We start from the raw sequence: 24,718 nt of genomic DNA, 5'->3' as shown, positions 1-24,718 counted from the left end.
CCACGACGAAACCTTCGTGTGATAGCTAGGATGAGATAGGTTCACCTTCTTTGGTGGGATGCTTCTTCGGCTTGTGTCTCCACCACCATGTCGAGGGCTTGAGTTCATCCTTGCGTTACTTGAGACTTCCTCCCCCATTAACCACTCATGCACCTTATGACGATCATGATCCCTCATCCACCTAGAGTGAAACTCTCCATGGAACTTTGGAGCTTGTTCCCTTCTACTCCCTTTATCAAGTCCATCATCATGGTACCTTGACTTGTAGCCACTCCTACCATGTCTCTCTCGGTCACTAGGTGCCATGGAATGGTTATGTCTAACTTTATCTCTAAGGTGGCTTATATCCCCATGATACGCCGTAAATCCTCCTTGCATAGCATTCACAATACCCCGCACCTCGTGCATCTCCTTCATGATTGAGGAAAACATCTCTTTGAGGGTGTCGTCGGATGTGGACGCGATGTCGTCCCCATCCTCCCTTCTAGGCGAATCGTGTCTAGAATTCCTCGTATGTGGTGGCATTTTCGGGTACCTACAAAGAAGATAAAAAGGACTAGGGACACATCCCTTTTGTTAGTAATACAAACAACGCACACACCCAAGAATGGAGATTTTAGTGAGGTGCTCACTTCCCAACCCACAAAGTATGTCCCCAATTCCCCAAACTCACACCCAATGTCTCTCGGAAGGCTGAGATTTAGTGGCTAGATACTCTCCCTCACTTGCTCTCGATGATGTAATCCCAAGGGTTGCACAAATAGCACAAACAAGATACACAACTAGGCAAGTGAAAACTAGTCCAAGAAGCCACAAGATTAGTGAAAGTAGGGAGCTACGCCAATGGGACAAATTAACAAACACTTTGTGTGCACAATTTCACCCAACAACAATAGACCCAACAATTGACGTAATTTCGGCCTACAACTTTCCGACAATCAAATTGACATACCCAAGAACACATATATCAATTTATAGCTAAAGCCCATGGATAAGATTTGAGATCTCTCTCTTTTTTTTTTTTTGACAATTTTCTAACAATTTCACTCTTTTTTCTTTCTTTCTTACAAGAACAAGAACCAATGGCTCTTGATACCAAATAATGTGAATCTTATAGATTGAAGAGTCATGGATTTGCCCGGAACTTGTTCTTGTAAATAAACCCAACAAATGAACAAGATAAACCAAGAAATGGAACAAGAAAAATGGGTAAAAAGGATAGAGGAGGATTAGTGTTATGATTTAGGTGAAGAACAAGAAAGAAATCCCAAAGGCACTTTCACATATAAACACCTAATGGCTCCACAAACTAACAACACAAGAACTAGCAAGCATACCTTTACAATCAACCTTAGCCCGACAAAAGATCGAATGCAACCCGAAGGAATTTGATAAGTCTTCAAAAGATGAAGAAGGTGAGCTCTCAAATATGGAGAATTGTCTCTTACAAATATTCAAAAGCTAATGACAAAAACCCTAGACATGGGTATTTATACTAGAGGTTAAAAGTGCAAAACAAAAGAAGAAAAATAAGCAAAATTTGCAAGTCGCACAAAACGCCCGGGTCGGGCGTTTTTCTTCTCCAGCCCGGGCAAATTCTCTGTGGTCGGGCGTTTTGCTTGTTGGACTGTGCGGCTTTTGTAAAACGACCATAACTTCCTCATCCGGACTCCGATTGAGGCGTGTAAGGTACTCACGTGAAGCTCTTTTGACGATGAAGACAATGGTGGTCTTAGAAGAGCATTTGGACACCATCTTGATAGGAAAATTCTGGTTTGAGTCAGACCTCCGAATCCGGATTGGCTCCTTGCCATATCTCCACCTTCTTTTCGGACTCCAATCAACCCATGGCCCTCGATGTCGTTGCATTCTATGATTGTGAATACCCGGATTCACATCATCCTCTCCTTCTTTGTGAAAGGATTTGTCCTCAAATCCGGTTCTTCCATTATTCTCTAGGACACCCAGATTCACATCATTTGGGTTCCAAAGAAGAAATTATTTTAGTTATTTATGTTTTCTGAGAGTGGACTATCAAATTGATGAAATTTTCTTTTTAATTTAGGCCCACAAGAAATAAATTCTTTTATTTCTACTATGCTTGATTTCTTGAATTTAGATTCATTTCATAAATTTAACAATTAGTACTTTAATGGCATGCTAAGTACTAACATAAATTACTACTCCTCTCGATCGATCGCAAACATCTAATGCACCTTTAATTTTCGAAAGGAATGAAGATTAAACGAAAAAAAATTCGGATACACATTTGACGCCCTTTCAAGATCAACTAAAAAGGTAGGAAAGATTACTCGGGATGTTACAATCTATCCTATCTAAGCATATAATTAATTGATTATCTGTCCTGTCGTCTAATCATATTTACTATCCTATCTAAGCATATAATTAATTGATTATCTGTCCTGTCGTCTAATCATATTTACTGAAATTCTTTATTACATTTTTTTCTATTAAATTGAAAATGAATCTTCAACTACGTTTAATCAGTCATTTGTATAATACTAAACCAATTGTTTCGATCAAAAAATTTTTAGTAGGAGTACTATTTTTCACAGTACTATGTTACAATCATGGATGGTGGTATGGTAGGCCGACCCAACTGTTAGCCACTTATACCGAAAATTTCATCATAAAACACGCGGCTCACCCACGACATAATGATCTCAGGCTAGTCACCGGTGATTTCGGGTCTGGTTTCTGTGTTAACTGTTATGAGTTTGTGTCTACGTACACGAGTGGGACAATACAAATACAACAACTGCAGATTCACTATAAGCATAGATTAGATTCACTATATGCATAGATTGGAGAATCACTTGTTACCCTAACATATAATTAATGCCCGTGTTAACATCATTCTTTATCACTAAAACTAATAGTGTTGAAGTATTTTAGTACACTTTTACTTTACTTTACTTTTCCTTTGGTGGGCATTTTTTCTTTATCATTTTCTTTATCTTAATTATAATATTAATATGGGTCTGCATTAATATCTTCACATTCGAAATTCCTTACAACTTGTTTAATTAACATGTCGATATTATGATTTCCTTTTCATATAGTATCGCATCTAATTATATTAACTGAAATTCAAATTAACTACTCTTATTTGTATAATACACTCTGCACTTATTTTCTTTTACTTTTCTCGCATTTTTTCATTCGAATTATTGTGTAAGCTATTTATATAGCCCAACCGTAATGTCACACTTCTATTTTTATCAAAGTGATGAATACATATAATGCTAAAACTGTTGGAAAGTGGTTTTAACTAAAAAATTGATAAGACAAATTGTCGTCTCATTATTCTTTTGTCGAAATGATCTCTCCGGGTTTGCTTGATACCATTATTACTCATATTTCTAAAGCATAGATTTACTTTTGCTTTTTTTTTTCTTTTCTTTGGTTGGGCATCTTTAAAGACATAGAAAGTGAGAAAATTAACTCATGAGGTGTGTAATGAAATTAAGATGCGTTTCCTAGTCATCCTTAAAAATTATTCTTTCCTAAATTCCAAGTTTGCATGTCCATGTATATGTATATTGAAGCATTATCTTTTCCAATGTGAGTAGTGATAAAAGAAATTGTTAAGAGAAAAAAAAGTATGGAGGAGGAAAGTTTTTCTCATATTTTTCATGAACACCCGCTGAGTCTGATCTCCGACTTCTCCGAGTATAGTAGTTACTTCAAGTTTTGTTATGGTTGTGGAAGACGCTTCATAAGTGGAGATGTACTATATGGATGCAATCTCAAGTGTAGATTTGATTGGTTTTTACACAAAGAATGCATGGAAATGCCGCGAGAGATTATGCATCCTATCCATCCATCTCACTTTCTCACACTCTTTGATAGAAGGCATATTTCCAATTTAAAAGAATGTGCAGTTTGTAAAGACAGTGTGCATAGGTTGGGCTATATGTAGCCAAGGGGGCTGTGATGGATTCTGGATCCACTTGGGATGCACCGCGGGGTTGCTTAACTATAAGCGTATGCACCACCCAAGTGTTAAGAGAAGATTTCTCTTAACAAGATTCCGGCGTCGCGGAGGCGCGGAGGCGATCGTCGGAGGGATAAAAGGTAGAGTAGTCACGGGAGCTTTGCCCGTCGATCAAACCAAGATCAATACCGAATTAAAATAAGCGATAAAAATAAGATAAAGGTAATTGTATTTCTTTGATTGAATAATGATAATAACAATAGCCCTATTTATAATAGGATACTAACTTAATGAGCAAGACAAAAGATCATATGAGATATATGGGAAAATATGGGAAAGATATGCTAAATAATACTAAACTAAATAATAGAGATATGGGGATATTCGTAGAGATATTCTTGTATCAACTTCCCACGGTTAAAATCCACCTTGTCCTCAAGGTGGGAACCACGAAGCAATGGTGAGCGACGATAACAGAAGCCTTTGCGAGACATCCCTTCCTGGATAAAAAACACAAGATCGTTGTGTAGTACCCCCAATAACCTTGAAACAGGCCGAGATAATCCTTGCTCTCTGAAGAGAAGCCATACTCTCGGTCCATGATAATAATTTCATGGTCATTCCATTATCATGAAATATGGCAGCAACCTCAAAAGGTGATACATGTCCCAACTTAAAAGAATAAAGCAACAGATTTCCAAATAAGTCTACTACAATAGCAACCAGAAAATTGCCCCGGAATATCGCCTTGGAGATAGTTATGGAGAGCTGTTCACAACTTCTCCCCAAATCCTCTGCCACAAGCCAAGACAAAATTAGTACCCCAGGCATCTTGGTAGCATCACCATTCTTAACATGTGCAGCTGTCTTGGTAGCCTCACCATTCCCCACCTGTGCTACCGAGTTAAAACTGGAGGTACCCATTCTCCATGCACAATTTGTATACGGAGAAGATAAGTACTTGTTCTTCTTTCTCTCCCACGGAGTAGGCAATATGTGTGAGTCATCTCAGGAATCAGAAGCATCTTCAGCAAAAGAAACCTTAGTTCTCTTTGTTCGTGATAATATGCCTCCTTTTATCATAGGGGACACCGAAACATCTACCATTGTTTTCGTACACCTCGAAAAAGGCTCCTCACTGCCAACTCCCTTTAGTTCTCCATCATTATCCTTTTTACCCTTTCGTGTGGCCGTGGACTTCTCGACATCAGAGCCACGTTCATCTGGCACTTCCAGCTTCCCACTCTCCTGCCTAAAACATTTGTTTTCTCCCCCGAAGTCAGCCACACGTTTCTGCTTCCGTTCATTCAAAACCTTATTCTCCGACCGAGATTGTGAGTTCACCGAATGAGATGTGGGTGAAGAGAGCCGATCATCATCCTGTGGATCGAGGATAGGGACTTCAATCGAACCACTGAAGTCATCCCCAGCGTTGTGCAGAGGGATCAACCGAGCATTGGCGTCCAACGCTGTTGAACAACGAGTAATAATTGCAACATCACCGAGCTGAAGGCCAACCACCTTTAAATTCTTGAAAACAACTTCAAAAATCCATTTGACTCCAAGTGCCACAGCGACAATTATATCATATTGCAAAGATTTCATTGATAAGTACGAATTCTTCATCTCTGTAGTTGAAATGTAGATTGAATTTTCTGAGGCTTCATCCAGGTTCTCCTCCACGTTCCTTGAAGACTCTCCAGTTCCATAACCCTACCTAAGTGAACAGTCTACCTTAGCAGCTTTTCTCCTCTGGATAGGTATCCAGATTCTGACTGACCATGGGTCAACAATATAGTCTTCTGCCTTGTAGTCCTCGACTGTGGCTTGATTGTTGACTGATAAATTTTAGAATTATTTTCCTGCAACACCTCGCCAACCTCCTCAACCTGCCCCGCCCGAAGATCATGCTTGTGACTCAGCTCCAAAACAGGGGGCTCGTCAACACGTCCATGGATGCCCAAATACGGCGTGTCACTGCGAGGTGGTATCAACCGAGCATCGGTGTCGAGCGTTGTTGAACAATGACTAATAATTGCATCATCACCGCCATCGAGGATGACCACATCGCTAGGAGCATCCTCACCATTATCTTTCTTGTCCGTGGCAAAGTTCATCTCAGTTTGTGTAATACTCTCACCCACCTTGTTCTGCTTGCCAATATTGTCAGTATATTTCCACTCGAACTCACTTCTCCCAAATCCACTATCCATCTCTGTCATAATCAACTCCTTAATGCCTCAACATTATTCAAGTTAAAAGAATCCTCAACACTGAAATGAATATCATCTATCATCTCTGGATCGAATTGTGGATCAAATTGTATATCACTGGCTATATGCGAAACCTTCTCAATATTTAACAACACATCGTCCTCCACATGCTGATCTCGATTAAGTAATCGATCAAATACAATATCATCATAATGAATTTGACGAGACCGTACTGATTCGGCAATATCCTTGTGAAATAACTCTAATGAGCCATACCTCATATCGGTTCTGCGTGGTAGGGAGATTATGGCGGGTGGCGGAGCAGCAGGCAGCGGTGCTGATGAATGGTGTTGGCTCGGTGGATGCCAGCAGGAGGGCCAGTGTTACGTGGTGGCTGGGCGAGCACGAGCTCCTGGTGCTGATGGTGTTGTTGCCAATAGGTATGCTGCTGGAGCGGACTCGGTTGTGCACCAAAATTAGGGCTTTGGTGTTGGTATTGGTGAAACGTGGTTGTATGGCAGTCGGCGGCGTACCTCGATTGGAAGGAGTCGTGGTTCTCCATTGCAGACAAGTGATATAGTGGAGCAGGTTGGTAGTATGTAGGCGGCGGCTGGTAGCAAGTGATCTGGAATTGCGGCTGTGCGGCGGCGTACAGAGGTCCGTCAGGTGGGTCAGGTTCCGAGCGCAATGGAGGGACCGTGGATGCTGCCTTACGCTCATGCTCAATCAATCGGGACTCGATTCTGGCCAACCTAGCGAGAATATTTTCCCACGTTGCTGCTGTTGAATTCAATTGCAAGCCTTCAGATGCATGCGATATCTCTGACCATGAATGAAGATTGACTTCGGCCATGAGTTCGAGAATGGAAACACCAATTGTTAAGAGAAGATTTCTCTTAACAAGATTCTGGCGTCGCGGAGGCGATCGTCGGAGGGATAAAAGGTAGACGAGATAGTCGCGGGAGCTTTGCCCGTCGATCAAACCAAGATCAATACCGAATTGAAATAAGCGATAAAAATAAGATAAAGGTAATTGTATTTCTTTGATTGAATAATGATAATAACAATAGCCCTATTTATAATAGGATACTAACTTAATGAGCAAGACAAAAGATCCTATGAGATATATGAGAAAATATGGGAAAGATATGCTAAATAATACTAAATTAAATAATAGAGATATGGGGATATTCGTAGAGATATTCTCGTATCACCAAGCCACCCTCACCATCAGCTTCGTTTTTCCAAGAAAACAAGGTGGTGCCCGTTCCCCTGCGATGCATGTGGCGCCACTGAGAAAGGAGATTCCTACACCTGCACTGTATGTGACTATTGCATACACGAGAGTTGCGCACTCCTCCCATTGTCTGTGGACTTCTCTCGTCTTCACCCCACTCACCCTCTCTCCCTCGCATTTTTTCTTCCATATGAGTACATCAAATATGAATTTGATTGTGCTATATGCAGCTCAACTTTACCGCTAAGACATTGGGTTTATCATTGCCGCCTTTGCAAATATGTTGTCCATCTCAACAGTGCCACCTCCAAGTAATACTTTTTACTATTTACTCATACCGGTTTTGTAGATGTGTTAAAACATGCATGTTTAGATTTTGAGTCAATATGATTTTTGGCCCAAGTTTTTTACTTTCACTGTTCTCTAAAAATAAATAAGTCGGAAACGATAGTGCTAATTTGTTAAGTTCTAATATGAAATAGTGGTCCTAGACAGTGAGACACATATCATTAGTAATGCAATGTGTGATGGAAAAGTTTTTAAAAATAAAAAAATGTGTTATTTCTGTGGAACAAACTAAAACAACAAAAAAGGGACAATATTTGGGGAACAAAGAGTATAATTTAATTAATTAATTTATGTTGATTTTTTTTTCACAGGTTTGATGATGAGAATGAAAACGCAAGTGATGATGAGAAAGAGGTTACTAGGTTCCTGATGGCAGTAGAAGACATGTATGAGGAGATAATCAAACCCTTCGTTAAGCGAGAAAGAGGACAAATTATCATCCCTCATTATGATCATGACAATCAGAACATCGGTGGCAAGTACAGGTTCTTCGGTCACCCTGATCATCTACTAACATTTACTACATTTTCTTCAGTTTCATCATCGTCATCCTCTCATGACCACTATAAAAAAGATTATGATAATGATGACGATGAAGATGATTATGATAGTAGTATTCTAAGATGGGAATTAATATGTGATGGGTGCTCACTGCCTATATATGATGATGAGTATGAGAATGGTTACATGAGTTGTAACGAATGTAAATACTTTCTCCACTTGTCCTGTTTCAACTTACCACTACATATCCCCTCTCTTCCAACTCATTCGCTCAAAAATCACAGCCTAAGGGCATCGAAATGCCGACAAGTTTACAAGTTGGAGACACTGTTCAATTTGTGAAGCTTATACGAATGGGCTCTATTACGCTTGTACCGGCAAAGACTGTTGGTTCTACATAGACATCAAGTGTGCTTCTCTGCCTAATACCATCAAACGCGCAGCTCACTGTTACGGACCCCTCTCTGTAACGATTCTGTCACTATCTCCGGTTGAGAACTTGCGAAGACCGACGGCTCTCAGAGCTCGACGGCGATGCGATCTGAACTGAAGCGGGAGTTCCCGTCGGCAGTTTTAGGAAAGAATAACTTGTATTTGCACGATTGAGTGGGCAAAAATATTTCATTCATAAAAATAAAGTTAATGAAATAGCCCTTTTAATATTCTAAGGACCCTAAGTTGGTTCGACGTACCTAGACATTCGGGAAAGAGCCAACAAGAAAACTCGAACGGGGCTTATAGATTCGCCGACTCAAAGAGAAATTAAAAACAGAGTTTACAGAAAATTAAAGATAGCAAAACAGGGGAAATAACTACTAGAACCTATTCTTCTACTTTGTGACAAAGTCTCTGTACTTCATCGGCTGCTTGAGTCTATTCCTTGGTCTCAGCACCCTTGCGGTCATTGCGCAGGATTTGTCCCGACTCTCCTCCCGATTACTGGTGTCGGGTATCATCTCTTCTTCCTCAATGAACTCTCTCTCCATCTCCATGCTATCCTTCGCCGTAGCCTTTGATGCTGTATTAGTTGGGACGGCTGGTGTGTTCCTAATAACCCACCCCCCCCTAGAAGATTCCTTGTCCTCAAGGAAGAGATCTGGGAACTTCTCCATCAGTGGTTCAGCCGGCTCCCAAGTCGTTGTCCCCAAACCATCTGACCAACGTATGAGAACGTGTTTAGTCGGCTTCCCTTCGCTCCACATAACCTTGGTCTTGAGAACAGCCGCATGCAATGCTATAGGTCGACTCCCCAGGAACTTCTCCGGTAAAGGCACCCCCGCTTGCTCCCCTTCTCCAGCAACAAACTCCTTCAACAAGCTCACATGGAAGACATTGTGAATGCGGCTCCCCTCCGGCAAACGAAGCCGATAAGCAACCGATCCAACCTGCTCTAAGATCTCGAAGGGCCCATAAAAACGTTTGCTGAGTTTCGACGACAGCGGTTTAGCCACATAATGTTGGCGATAAGGTTGTAATTTCAACCACACCAAGTCGCCTACATCAAATTCCACATGACGACGATGTCGATTTGCTGTAGCAGCCATACTAACACGCGCCCGCTCTAAATTTTGACGCAACTTGACGAGCAGCTCCCCTCTTTGACGAATCAAGTCAGCAGCTTTAGGAGGAGTCTTGGCTGATGGTGGTGCAGCCACAAGTAAGGGAGGCTCTCTCCCATACAACGCACGAAACGGCGAGGTGCCTAATGCTGCATGATGAAAACAGTTAAGGGCCAATTCCGCCCAAGGCAAAAAATTCGCCCACTTGGAAGGCCTATCCGCAGTAAACGCCCGGAGATATTGCTCCAATCCCCTATTGCGGAACTCTGTTGACCGTCAGATTGAGGATGATAAGCTGTGGTAAACTGCAACTTCGAACCACTCAATCTCATTATTTCTTCCCAAGTAGCATTGAGAAATACCAAGTCACGATCAGAAACAAGTGTTTTAGGAAATCCATGATGACGCACCACTGTGTTGACGAATAAGTGGGCGATTCGCAATGCGTCAAAACGAGTCGGCAATGGGGCAAAATGGGCATACTTCGAAAGTCTATCAACCACAACCATAATTGCCGTGTATCCTCGAGACTGTGGTAATCCAGTAATAAAGTCCATGGAAACGTCTTCCCATACTTGAGAAGGAACGGGCAGCGGCTGCAACAACCCGGTCGGTTTCTGCGTCGAGTACTTGGTAGATTGGCACACCACACATTCATCCAAAAATACCTTGACATCCTTTTGCATCTTAGGCCAAAAGAACGCTGCCGAAAGCAGCCTAAACGTGCACTCGTGGCCCGGATGACCTGCCATAGGTGAACAATGATGTTCTGTTAATAAATCCTGTTTTGCCGTTGAATTAGCGTCTACCAGTACCCTCCTATTAAAATAAATCAGGCCATCTGCCCAAGTGAAATGTCGAGGTGCCTCGCCACTCTGAATCTGACGAGTGAGTTCCACCATGGTCGGAAAAGTGGCAGTTTCTTCTCGAATTAGATCTAACACTCGCGGCACAGGTCTAGCCGCTATAGCCAACAAGTCAGCCATCTCACGACATACCTTATCACCTCTAGAGATTGGATCAGTCGACGCATCAGCCGCCTCCTTTCGGGACAGCCCATCCGTTGCTTTGTTCGTGATGCCTCGCTTATACTCTATTCTGAATTTGAAACCCATAAGCTTCCGGATGTACAAGTGTTGATCCGGCGTCTGAACTACTTGCTGCAATAATTCTTTTAGACTTTTCTGGTTTGTGCGTATAACAAATTCGCGGCCAAGGAGGTATTGTCTCCGTTTATGAACTGCCTCAACAATTGCATACAATTCCTTGTGGTACGTTGAAGCAGCCTTCCGCCTTGGCCCCAACTTTTTGCTGAAAAAGGCGAGAGGATGATTAACTTGAAGTAACACAATGCCCCAATACCGGTGTCGGATGCGTCAGTCTCAATACAGAATGGGAGTGTAAAATCTGGCAAACGAAGGACGAGCTGAAGTCATTGCAGTTTTGAGCATGGTGAACGCTCCCGATGCCGCCTCCGTCCACACAAAAGAATCTTTCTTCAACAAATCTGTTAATGGTGCTGCGATCGTCGCATACTGAGCAATAAATCTACGGTAATGCCCCGTTAATCCCAAAAATCCGTGCAATTGTTTTACATTATTCGGTGTTGGCCAAGCAGACATAGCGTCCAACTTAGCAGGATCCGCCTTTAACAAGCCCTCAGAAATAATATGTCCCAGATACTCTACTGAGTTGCTGCAGAAACAACACTTTGAGAGCTTCACAAAAAAATTGTGATTCATGTAGGAGGGCTAGAACGCTAGCCAGATGAACTCCGTGAGACTCTAAAGTCGGGCTATAAACAAGAATATCATCGAAGAAAACTATCACACATTTACGGAGAAGGGATTGGAAGATACCGTTCATAGCAGCCTAATATGTAGATGGTGCATTGGTAAGACCGAAGGGCATCACTAAAAACTCATAATGGCCCTCGTGGGTCCGAAAAGCCGTCTTAAATATGTCTTCGTCATGCATACGGATTTGGTGATAACCGGAACGGAGATCCAACTTAGTAAAGAACTTTGCTCCACCAAGCTCATCAAATAATTCATCTGCAGTGGGGATAGGAAAGTGATCCGGCACTGTGGCATTGTTGAGAGCTCTGTAATCAATACAAAATCGAAAGGTTCCATCCTTTTTTCTGACCAACAACACGGGTGAGGAGAACGGGCTTTGGCTGCGTTGAATTATCACCTGGTCGAGCATGTCCCGTACCTGCGATTCAATCTCATTTTTCTGAAAGTATGGGTAGCGGTAGGGACGGACGTTTATGGGCTTCGTGTTTGGGGCAATTCGGTGGTCAAATTGGCACTTCGGTGGCATACCGCGCGGTAATGCAAACACCGATCGGTGCTGCTCCAGCACCTGCAGTATCAATTGGGGTATACCCGGTGGAAAGCTCTCTGTAGTACCATCGATCAGCTCGCTGTCATCGGTCTCCAAACGGACCAGCTCATAAGCGCTAGAGATTGACGGGAAATCTCCTTCGGACCCTGCGCTATTCCTCGCAACACAACCGGCTGGCCCTCTCTATCAAAATCCAATGTCTTCTTCTCAAAATCGGCTGAAATCTTGCCCAGCGACTCCAACCAGGCCATTCCCAAAATAACATCCGGTCGGTGATGGTCGAGTATATGTAGATCTACGAGGAATACAGTACCCTGCATCGTGAGTTTGGTTTGGCGAGAAATATGGGTGCACAACAAAGAAGCACCATTGCCGACCATTACACGGAATGGCCGGATTGACGTCAACTCCAAATGCAATGCTGCTGCCACTCGAGGATGTAAGAAATCCATCGTCGCCCCTGTATCAATCAATACCCGAACTTCGGATTCATCAATCGATCCAAGCACATGAAATGGTCGAGAGCGGGGATGACCATCCAATGTGTGTAAGTGGGACAAGTCAGCCGTGATCACCTCCTCCGCTTCCGTGCGGTGTTGCGGTTCACTGTCGTCAACATCCTCCAATTCATCTCCAATATAACACAATAGTTTCACCTTACAAGTGTGGCCCACCACCCACTTCTCCGGACAGTGCCAGCAGAGTCCTCGTCGGGATCTCTCAGATTTCTCAGCGTTGGACACCCGAATTGGCTGGACGCGTGATTGTTCTCCCTCTTTTTTCCCAGCAACTGTAGGCTGCCCATTTGACGACCCCACAGCTGACATGGGTTGCCCGCTGCTCGACCACTGCTTGCTCTCGCGGTTGGCCCACTGTTTGCGTGTAAATTGGAAAGAGTGCTGCTGTCGATCCTCCTGCGTCGCCGCTAACCTGAGGGCCAACGCCATGGCTGTGGCAAGAGAGGAAGGTTGCTGAAGGTTTACCTTTTCTCGTATTGGTTTCTTAAGACATGCAATAAAAATTGGTATGAGTGAAGTCTCGGACAGATCATCCACACGGTTCAAGTACCGCTCAAACGTTTCATGGTACTCCGTGATTGTTCCCGTCTGTACTAGTTTCGCAATAAGGCCTGTATAATTGTGGAAACTCTGTGGATCAAACATCTGTCGCACGTCCTCCAAAAAATCCGGCCAGGAAACCCACGGATTATATGTGCGATAGTTGAATATCCATTCCGATGCGGGGGGCTCAAATAACATCACTACATAGTGAAGACGTTCATCCTCTGGAACTCGCACATGATCGAAATAATATTGGACTCTAGAAATCCAGTTCGGCGCATCGGAGCCATCGAAATGTGGTGGTCGCATCTGCACCCCTGTTGGATGATCGTGATGCTGTCCATTATATCTTCCTCGGCGGTGTGGTGGATTCCAATTATCGTCGTCATCCCAGTCATCATGATTGAAGTGGTGGGTCCCAGGTCGTGCGTTGATGGCGGTTATCCCTGTTTTGGAAATCTGGGCCGCCTCGCCGGTGTTGATGTCGTCCCCCTCTGCCTCAATAACCGCCAACTGCAAAGTGGTCACCGCGTTTTGCTCGACCATTACCCCCTCTGTGTCATTATCCCTGTGAAAGTGATCTCCATGCTCTTCAAATTCCCCCTCGGTCAACTCTTCATGAACCTCTAGATCATCCACCCGGTGATCGGCGCGATCCAAACGAAATTCCAGTTTGTCAAATCTATCCATAATCATGTCGAAACCTTGTGCAATTGGGTCCACCACTCCCCTCCCATGGTTGCGTGGCACACCGATCGGTATAGCATTAGCGCCGGTAGATCGTGGCGGATGCTCAGGTTTGGAAGAAGAATTCGATGCCATGAGTAGTGGATGAAAGCACCAGTTGTTACGGACCCCTCTCCGTAACGATTCTGTCACTATCTCCGGTTGAGAACTTGCAGAGCTCGACGGCGATGCGATCTGAACTGACGCGGGAGTTCCCGTCGGCAGTTTTAGGAAAGAATAACTTGTATTTGCACGATTGAGTGGGAAAAAATATTTCATTCATAAAAATAAAGTTAATGAAATAGCCCTTTTAATATTCTAAGGACCCTAAGTTGGTTCGACGTACCTAGACATTCGGGAAAGAGCCAACAAGAAAACCCGAACGGGGCTTATAGATTCGCCCGACTCAAAGAGAATTAAAAACAGAAAATTAAAGATAGCAAAACAGGGGAAATAACTACTAGAACCTATTCTTCTACTTTGTGACAAAGTCTCTGTACTTCATCGGCTGCTTGAGTCTATTCCTTGGTCTCAGCTCCCTTGCGGTCACTGCGCAGGATTTGTCCCGACTCTCCTCCCGATACTGGTGTCCGGTATCATCTCTTCTTCTTCAATGAACTCTCTCTCCATCTCCATGCTATCCTTCGTCGTAGCCTTTGATGCTGTATTAGTTGGGACGGCTGGTGTGTTCCTAACACTCACCCACGACATAATAATCTCGATGTAGTATTTTCCAACTTCATCTTTAGTTTTTGTGGTTCCTGTCATCTATATATAAGTTCACGTAAGGGACAATACAGATGCAATAGCTGCAGATTCCGCGTGTGTGGTAGATGTGCGATTCTACCGGCAACAAATAAGCATAGATTGGAGAATCACTTGTTGTCGTTGACATATGATGCCTATGTTAACCATCCTGGTGATTTCTACTGTAGCAGCTGCGAAGTCCAAATGAACCCCAGTGAATGGATGTACCATTGTCGAGACTGCGATCAATCATTCCATCCCAAATGCTTTCCTACGACGTCGGGTCAGTACAGAAACATCAAATTTGGGACGCAACCATATGTGATTCCCCGTATTCATGGCCATCCTCTTAGATTGCAAATCATAACCAAGAAAAAGAGATGTGACCTATGTCATGCAGATTGGTATTATTGTCCTGGATTTCAATGTGCATTATGCTTCTTTGTTTGTTGTAGATTATGCGGTGTGAAACAAATGGACAATATGAGCAGCCGACTCTTGAGGTAAATTTGGTGCGACTTTTTTTTAAATGTGTGAATTATAGGGTGATGTTAGTACTATTTTCAAATGTGTGTTAAGTTCAAATATTTGAATTTTGTGAGCCAAATGAATTAATTGTGAATTTTTGCATTTTTTTTACTGCAAGAATTATATCTGAAAATATGTGATTTTATCCCCACGTGTGAAATAAATCAGTTAAATTATTTTTTGGGGATTTTATTTAAAGAGTATTTCGATTTTTAAAATGATTTTGGAAAATTGTCAAAGAGCATTCAAAGTTGGCTTACCCGCCTACCTTGAGCTACGGTTCCCATTGAACCAAATTTATTCATCATATGTATGTTATTTTTATTTTATAATATATTTAATTTTTACATATGTATGTTATTTTAATTCTTTGGCATGATGGTAGGTATAGGCATGGTGATAGTTGATTATAAGAGTAATAGGAGCACGTGATTTTGAAATGCCGAAGTGAATTGTGAAAATGTTTTTAATATGCATAGTTTCCTTTTCAAACTTCTATGTCATATTCTTGTGTGCCATGATATTTCCTAGCTATTTGTGTTTTCTGCATTTTGATGCATGTTTTTGTTGTGTTGCTCATTGAATATATTAGTACTAAGCCCTCCAAATTGTTTTCTTTGTGGGTGTTTGGTTGGCAAGACTAAATCTCATGATTTAATATGTATTATGTTTGGTTCATAAGTTTAACCCCCTCAACTTAATCCTAGATGGATAGTCTCATGATAATTAGTCATAGCCTTCCCCCTCCAACTAAAATAATCCTACAACTTAATCCTAGATGGATAGTCCTACGATAATTAGTCATGGCAACCGAACGCCACCTTTGTTTACAGGTTGTTCGATGAACTAGTATTATGGGACTGGTGACATTGCACTGTTGTTTTGACGTGATTACGTGAACATTCTTGTTGTGTTACACTCTTATCGCTTCCGCTTTCTTTTGAGACTTGTTTTTTTAGTGTGTTTTGTGGTTCGTACCCACCTATTTCCACCTTGTATTATAATTTGATGAATTACGTACTTTTGCACTTTGAATGATTGAATTCGCAATCTTGCTTTGGAATCGTGATCGGTCAATAAAGGATTTTGACCGCGTCGTCACGTGACAAAGCATTTAATTTCTGAAATTATATGATGTAGGATCGATCTATGTTCGGGTACGTAGATGATCGTGGTATATCTATTCTCTCTAAACCGATTCACAATGAGCGAGAATAATGAATTAGACTTGATCACAAAAACGGAGTTATGAGAAGAACCAATGAATTAATTAACAAGTGTTAATTATCCTACATTGGTTCGAAGAGTCTAACTAAACATGTATTTAATTAATAGCCTAAATAATCACAGTACATATAATAATTATAGTGGACTAAGATGAGCGGTAATAAAACCCACAAGCTCGATATTTACATTTCTATTTGTTTCCTGTTCTTTTATTTGTAGTTTTTGTTTCTGTGTAAATCATTAGTATTGTCGTCCGAGAAATTACTTGCCCATATTCCGAACACGCTTTGATTATATGTGATGGATTTTCCTCTTCTTTTCTTTTCTTTAGCCATATAACAACGTAGATTCTTTTTATATAACACCCATCAAAACTGCTTTGATAATGCAAATTTAAAACCTATACATGAAAAGAAACAAAACAAAATAAAATGTGTCTCAATTTGATAGCCTTGGTATATCGCACCTTATAATATGTAGTATTCATTATTACTCATATTTCTAAAGCATGGAATCATATTTCCTCCGACTGCAGGTTCGTTTCATTATTGATGACTTCATAAAGATTGTGATTTGGTAAAATTTAAGTGGAATTTAGGTTTGTCTTAATTAGTTAATACTACCAATATCCCTATTTGATTTGTGTTTTATCAAGTAGTAGCAGATAAGGAATTGCTGTCAAATTTGTGGAGTAATTTTGTGTAGTACAGTAGCAGATAAGGAATTGATATCAAATTTATGATTATTTGTGTAATAGCAGATAAGAAATTGATACCGAATTAGTATAATAGCAGTATGATTTTGCTATACTTTGATTCCCTCAATTGTACACATGTGATTTCTATATTAAGTTATGAGAAATATACGATAATTTGTGGATAAGACTATGATTTGTGTCTGATGATGAATCTGTATGAATGAAAACATTACTCCCTCCGTCCCAGATAATTCGTCTCAGTATTCCATTTTGGTCCGTCCCACATAATTTGTCTCACTTCACTTTTACCATTTTTGGTAGTGGGCCCCATATTCCACTAACTCATTCATACTCACATTTTATTATAAAACTACTTTAAAAGTAGGACCCACATTCCACCAACTTTTTCAACTCACTTTCCATTAGATTTCTTAAAACTCGTGCTCGGTCAAAGTGGGACGAATTATCCGGGACGGAGGGAGTAATACATATTTGATTCCAATAGGCTACTTTTGTATTAAAATGGAACGCAAATGAAACCTTTTATATTACTAGTATTTATGCTAACTTCAAACTTATTTTTGTAAACAATCATAAAACATGTTGTACAATGGTGCAATTTCCACCTCTAAGGACACATAAATCAAGAAAATAATGTGTCTCAATTTTATAGAATTGGTATATTGCTACTTTATATCTCTCCAGTTTGCGTGATTGCATTATTACTCAGATTTCTAAAGTAGGGACTTGACTTTACTTTTTCTTTTCTTTTCTTTTGTTGGGCATCTTCAAAGTAAAGCCTTTGAAAAGTGAGAAAAAATCAACTGTGGTGTGTAATTAAAGTGATACTACTATTATTCTTTCCTCAAGTTCCAAGTTTTCATGATTCTATTTTTGTCTTTTCCAATGTAAGAAGTGATAAAACGAGGGAAAAAGGAAAGTAATTGTTAAGAGAGAAAAAAAGAAAAAAAATGGAGGAGGAGATTTTTCCTCATATGTTTCATGAACACCCGCTGAGTCGGATCCCCAACTCGGCCGAGAAAACTGATTACAACCTTAACTGTTACGGTTGTATGAGATTATTCATACCCGGAGATGCAACCTATGGATGTAGCCGCCAGTGTGGACTTAAGTTGTCGTTACACAAAGAATGCATGGAAATGCCTCAAGAGATTACGCATCCTATCCATCTTTCACACCCTCTCACACTCCATGAATCAATATATTATGATGGATCAAAAAAATGTGCTGTTTGTGAAGGGATTGTGTGGGGGTTAAGCTATAAATGTAGCCAAGGGGGCTGTGAAGGATTGCGGATCCACTTGGGATGCGCAGGGTTTCCTAATTATAAGCAGCCGGTAATGAAGCACCCGAGCCACCCTCAACATGAGCTGCGATTTTCCAAGAAAACGAGGTGGTGCCCATTCCCCTGCGATGCCTGTGGTGCCACTGAGAAAGGGGACTCCTACACCTGCACTGTATGTGACTATTGCATACACGAGAGCTGCGCACTTCTCCCACTATCTGCAGACTTCCCTCGTCATCACCCTGCCCACTCTCTCTACCTCGCTTTTTCTATTCCATCTGAGTATATCAAATATGATTTTGATTGTGCTATATGCAACACAACGTTGCCATTGATGCGCTGGGTCTATCATTGCAGCCTTTGTAGATATGTCGTCCATCTCAACTGCGCCACCTCCACGTAATACTTCTTATTATTTACTCAATACAAAAATATGCATGTTTAGATTTGGGATTTATGGCAGAAGATTAATTATGTTTAATTGATTGTGTTTGGTTTTCTTTCAGAGTTGATAGTACTGAAAATGAAAATGCAATTGATGATGAGGAAGACGTTGCCACGTTTCCAATGGATGATAATGTTATATATGAGGAGATGATCCGACCCTTCGTTAAGCGAGAATGTGGACAAATTCACATCCCGCGTCATGATCAGGACAATCACAACACCGGTGGCAAGTACAGCTTCTCCAATCACCCTCGTCATCTACTAACTTTTACTACATTTTCATCATCTTCATCATCATCATCATCTCAAGATCACTACAAAAAAGATGATGATGATGATGATGATGAAGATGAAGATGATTTTGATAGTATTCCAAGATTGGAATTAACATGTGATGGGTGCACACTGCCTATACGTGAAAAGACGCAAACAGATGATGATGATGAGTATGAGAATGGTTACATGAGTTGTGACGAATGCAAATATTTTCTTCACTTGTCCTGCTTCAACTTGCCACTACACATCCCCTCTCTTCCAATTCATCCTTACCACAATCAAAGCTTGATACTTCAAAGTGCAGGCAAGCTAACAGGTCTGGCATACTGTCATATTTGCGATGGTCGTACGAATGGGCTCTATTATGAGTGTACCAACTGCTGGTTCAAAATAGACATCAAGTGTGCTTCTCTGCCCACCACCATAAAACATGCAGCTCACCCGCGACATAATTATCTAAAGTTTGTCGATGGCAATATTGGGTCTGGCTTTTGTATTAACTGTCATGAGTTCATATTACCAGATGATGGACAATACAAATGCAATAGGTGCAGAGTCACTGTATGTGGTAGATGTGTGATGTTACCGGCAACAAGTAAGCATAGACAGGAGAATCATTTGTTGTCCTTGACATACGATGCCCATATCAACCGTCCTGGCGACTTCTACTGCAGCAGCTGCGAATCCCAAATGGACCCCAGGAGCTGGATGTACCATTGTCGGGACTGTGATCAATCCTTTCATCCCAATTGCATACCCGCCACGTCGGGCCGGTTTAGAAACATCAAATATGGGACAGATCAGTATGTGATTTCGAGTATTCATGACCACCCTCTTGGATTTCAAATCGTAACCAACAAAAAGAGATGTGACTTATGTCATAGAGATAAGTATGATAAGCTTGGTTTTCAATGTGTGTCGTGTTATTTTGTCGTGTGTAAATCTTGTGGTGTGAAACACATTGATCATATTTGAGGTCATCTTGTTTCATATCGAATCTTGTGTGTGCATATGCAGATTGTTGAATTTAATGTATGGTCTCGTAATGTGCGACTCAATTTGATATACTATGTGCATGTTTGGTTCGATAGACAAAATAATACCAAGATACAATATAGAATAAGTTGGGATGGGCTTTGTATAGGATTAGATTAGTATTAGATTCTTTTTTGTTGTTTGGTTAGGCAGATTATCTAATATCATCTTAGTAAGATGTTTGGTATGTTAAGACTTAAAATAAGATTAATTACAAATAAATTTGGTTCCCTTCAAATTAAGATGTGATTGATTTTTCGTTTTCCTTTTCCTTTTCCTTTTCCTTTTCAGAGGAGAATATTTAAGTACTTAAAATGTGTTAGAAGTAGTGTAATAAAATGGTGATTTTTTTAAATAAAAGGGAAATTCTTATCTTATAATATAGGCCTACATTAAAAACTAAACGTTCAGATAACCTAAAAGTGTATGGTAATATGTCGGTGTTTTGATTTCTTCATCTTGATATGATTATTTCATTATTTGTATAACTGTAGGATTACGGAAAGGGAAATATTTTAGTAAATAGAATCAATTGGAAATATCTAATATGGAATATTTAAGCAGAAATATAAATTAAACTTCGAATTAGTATAACGTTTTGAAATAAATAATGTATAGCAATTAATTTGATATAAGCGTCATATGAATAAAGTATAGCAATTTTTTTTTCTTTTAAACGGAAATTATTAGTACTCCTAGTATTTTTTTTTATAATACGTTGGGGTTAAAATTTAAATAACTTTGATATCTAAAGTATATATAATTCCTTTATGGGGAGTGATCAATTGCTAACTCATCATTTAATTGCTAACTACAACTAATTTAAGGCCATCGGATTTTAGAAAACATGTGGTCTACAATTTGCCACGTGTAATTTTCATTTTTATTAATTAAATCGAAAAAGATAAAAAAAAAACTCCAAATTAGGATTTTGGATGAAAATGTCATTATAGTGTTCCGAAAATATCAACACAATGCTTTGAGAATGTCAACACAATGCTTTGAGAATGTCAACACAATGCTTATATTTACATTCTACATGTATTATATTGACATTTCTGCTTGTATGAAAAAATTAAAAATTTTTGAATTTTTTTTCAAAATTTGACGTCGGAACATATGCATGTATGATATCGTTGGAATCCTTAAGAAATTATCTTTAATTTGATATATGTTATATGAATTTAAAGTTTTGAGATTTCTTTTAAAAGTTAGTTATAATTAAACATGTTAATTGACATTAATACCACTATCCCCTATTGATATTTTTTTTAATTAATCCTATGGCCTTATTGACGTTTTTTTTAATCGTATTGACATTTAGGGATTAATGATCTAAGCCCTTAATCTGAATATCTAATGGCTATTATTTAGATGTAGTTAGCAATTAAGTTATGAGTTAGCAATATAACACTCCACATTCCTTTGTTGCTTATGAAGATATAACTTTTGAAGTTTTTATTGTTATAATTATTAATATTTATAGCTATATTCATTGTTATATAAGATAAGATTTTTTTTATCTAAAATTTACCAAACGATAACATTTATATGTATGTATTTTAATTTAATTCCATTTGATAATGCAGTCATCATTAAATTATTAAAACATCAGTTTTGAAACAAAAATTATAATTTGATATTCAAGTTAACATAGTGTCTTTTAATTACCCTGTTATTCATTTTTGCTCATATTTCAAGTTTGCATAGTATTTTTTCCGAGTTTCCATAGAATCGGAATTTGATTTTGTTAGTAAATTTTATGTCTCGAATTTCAAGATATCGATGAAAAATTAAGACATCTTTAGTCGCGGAAAAACTTGAATCAAATTTTAAAACTTGTATACCCAAGAAAAGTATCTAGTGTTGGGACTACAGCAGCGGAAGACACAGAAAACAAACAGTCCTTAACAGATCTATTTAGATGAATATGCATTCGACTCCAATTTCATGCAATAAACATAGATCTATAGACATAACATCAAATAAACACATAATCATGCATATTTGATGTAGATTCGATTGTTACCTCTTGATCCATCATTGGATTGACGTTGCTAGCTGCACCACTCGGAGATCCTTGGTTTATCGACCACAAATCTTCCGTACTATTCCCTTGTCCTTGATCATCCATCCGTGTGGCCGGATTTTGAATAATCAACAAAATAGCTTTGAAGAGATCTAGGAGAAACACTACACCAAACTATCTATCACGATTCAATTCTATGGATTAGAATGAACAAAACAAGATCAAACCAAAACCCTAGATCTCCTTGTTCTATGGCTCGAAAATCGAGGCTAGAAGGAGAGAGAGGCCGAGTGATCGGCGGCTAGGGTTAGGGTTGAGAGGTGTAACTTGTGGTGTGCTAGGATTTTCTATAATCTTCACTATTTATAATAGACTTAATGGGCTAGTAAGGGGATCCATGTAATGATTTAAGTGTTGGGCTCACCCATTAGATAAATTACTAATTAAATCAAATGACCCATGATTTAATATATTATCAATAGAATATTATTTTGTTCCACTAAAGAATAATATTGCACTCCCACTTAAATCACCAAATTACAAATAACTTGGGTCCATTTTATTTTATAATATTTCCCGCGTTTAAGATTATCTTGACGTCAATTTAATTCTTTTGTCTGCTATGACTAGAATTAAATTAATTCTCCAAAGAGTTTTTCTAGTTTGAAACTTTATTTATTATTCGTGGAATAAATTCCAACTGCGCAATTTTCTGAATAATAAATTCTTTTTTCAAACACCTCTTGGGGATCACCCATTAGGGATTTAATCATATCACTTTGGGCACGCGAATTCTATGAAATAATATTCCAATACCTTCATGTTATTCAATTACTACCACCCAAAACATCATGAACTTGAGTTACATACAAACTCTCACATAATGATAAGTCAAAGTGGCGTATGATTGAATAAACAATATTGATATCAATTCCATAGACTAGAAAATACTAAACTTTCTGAAATGTATTCTTACAGTAGATAGCAACAAAGAATATATTTCGCATTAGATCCTTTCAATGTTTTACCACACCGGTGTTGCTAATCTCGTCTTAGGTAAGAGAGAATTATCACAAACGCCGCAATCGTACCAATAGGTAGCCAAAGCCTATCTGGGTTGTGAATACGTTTTTCTTCTTACTAGATCTGACCAAGTCCCCTACTGGAAAACACATGAGGAGATTCATCGAATTTCCCTACTTGACCTTCTTAGTAAAAAGCCTTAGACTTGTTTATCATATTTCAATAATAAACTATTATATTATATTATTTATTCTCATAATTAGGTAAACAAGTGGACTGATGTTTCTCGTATACATGCACAAGTTGACTGTATAAAGGCATGTACGCTCAAAGCATCTTTTAGTATACAAACCCCAATATCTAGTTCTCTTCATTTTTGCCTTTAATCATTTTCAACAACTTCTTTGTGCATATCACTTTTGTTTAATTGTGTTTGATCATCAGTTTAATTATTAAAACGTCAATTTAAAACAAAATTAAGAAAATACCATATTTTTAGGAACACATTAATCAAGTTTGAAATATTGTGTTACTCAATTTGATAAACTTGGTATATAATTTACTTTATGGAATTACTCATTCTTTGCTCTCGCTCCAAGTTTGCATAATTCTATATTACAAAAAGCTCTCATCAGCTTTAATACAAATTTGACAGATATTTTTTTTTTTCATTTTCTCTTCTAATAGTATGTGATAGAATTTTCTTTTAATTTCTTTCTTTAGCAGAGCATCTTTAGCTATAATCTTTGAAAATCAATAAAAGTAGATGTAGTGTGCAATAAGAATGTTGATTTTTTTTCCCTTTTGTCTTTTACAATAGGCCCACATTAATTACTACACATTCAAGATAGTAAAAATATTGTTTAATTACATGTCGATATTGTGATTTCTTTTTCTTGATATGATTATCATCCTATCTAAGCATATGATTAATTAATTATCTTATCCTGTCCAATCATATTTACTGAAATTCTTTCTTACATATTTTTCTTTTAAATTGAAAATGAATCTTCAACTACGGTTAATCAGCCATTTGTATAATACTAAAACAATTGTTTCGATCCAATAAATTTTAGTCGTAGGAGTACTATTTTTTAAAGTACTATGTTACAATTTGGATGGTGGTAGGGTAGTGATAGGGACTCGGACCACACCAGCAGTTAGTCGAGCCATCCAACCAAGCCCGCTCGGTCAGCTCGGCAACAGCAACGTCAACAATCTCTCTTATTTTCCTATTTACCGTATCTTTAAGATTTAGCATATCTTTTATAATTTCATAGAATATTTTATATTTCTTCTAGATTTAGATTTCCTCTCCTATTTAAAGGAGATCTCGCAAACCATGAATTATTGAGAATTAAGAAATAAAATACTTCTTTTCTCATTCTTGTTCCGAAACCCTAGAACTTCAACTAGGTGTGTTTATCATATTTTCCGATCAATCTCTGTCG

At 39.2% G+C, this 24,718-nt stretch overlaps 1 protein-coding gene and 1 pseudogene across 1 annotated transcript; both read left to right on the top strand.

The window, feature by feature from the left end:
* Positions 1 to 1,205: 1,205 nt before the first annotated feature.
* Positions 1,206 to 15,206, top strand: LOC125224461 (uncharacterized; annotated as a pseudogene).
* Positions 15,207 to 18,090: 2,884 nt separating this feature from the next.
* On the top strand, positions 18,091 to 20,160 carry LOC125223996 (uncharacterized). Its single transcript, XM_048127325.2, has 2 exons — positions 18,091 to 18,856; positions 18,964 to 20,160. The coding sequence occupies exons 1-2, from the start codon at positions 18,123 to 18,125 to the stop codon at positions 20,153 to 20,155; spliced, it is 1,926 nt and encodes a 641-aa protein (XP_047983282.2). The 5' UTR covers positions 18,091 to 18,122; the 3' UTR covers positions 20,156 to 20,160.
* Positions 20,161 to 24,718: the final 4,558 nt, after the last annotated feature.

The sequence above is a fragment of the Salvia hispanica genome, chromosome 1 (assembly GCF_029641045.1).
Source record: "Salvia hispanica isolate PSC_SH4W2 chromosome 1, Shi_PSC_v1, whole genome shotgun sequence".
Taxonomy (NCBI): domain Eukaryota; kingdom Viridiplantae; phylum Streptophyta; class Magnoliopsida; order Lamiales; family Lamiaceae; genus Salvia; species Salvia hispanica.
This window is presented reverse-complemented; position numbering and strand designations above follow the sequence as displayed.

Coding starts and splice junctions, on each gene's coding strand:
- LOC125223996 (XM_048127325.2), top strand. CDS start 18,123: ATGGAGGAGGAGATTTTTCCTCATATGTTTCATGAACACCCGCTGAGT. Junction 18,857..18,963: donor CTCAACTGCGCCACCTCCAC/GTAATACTTCTT, acceptor GTTTTCTTTCAG/AGTTGATAGTACTGAAAATG.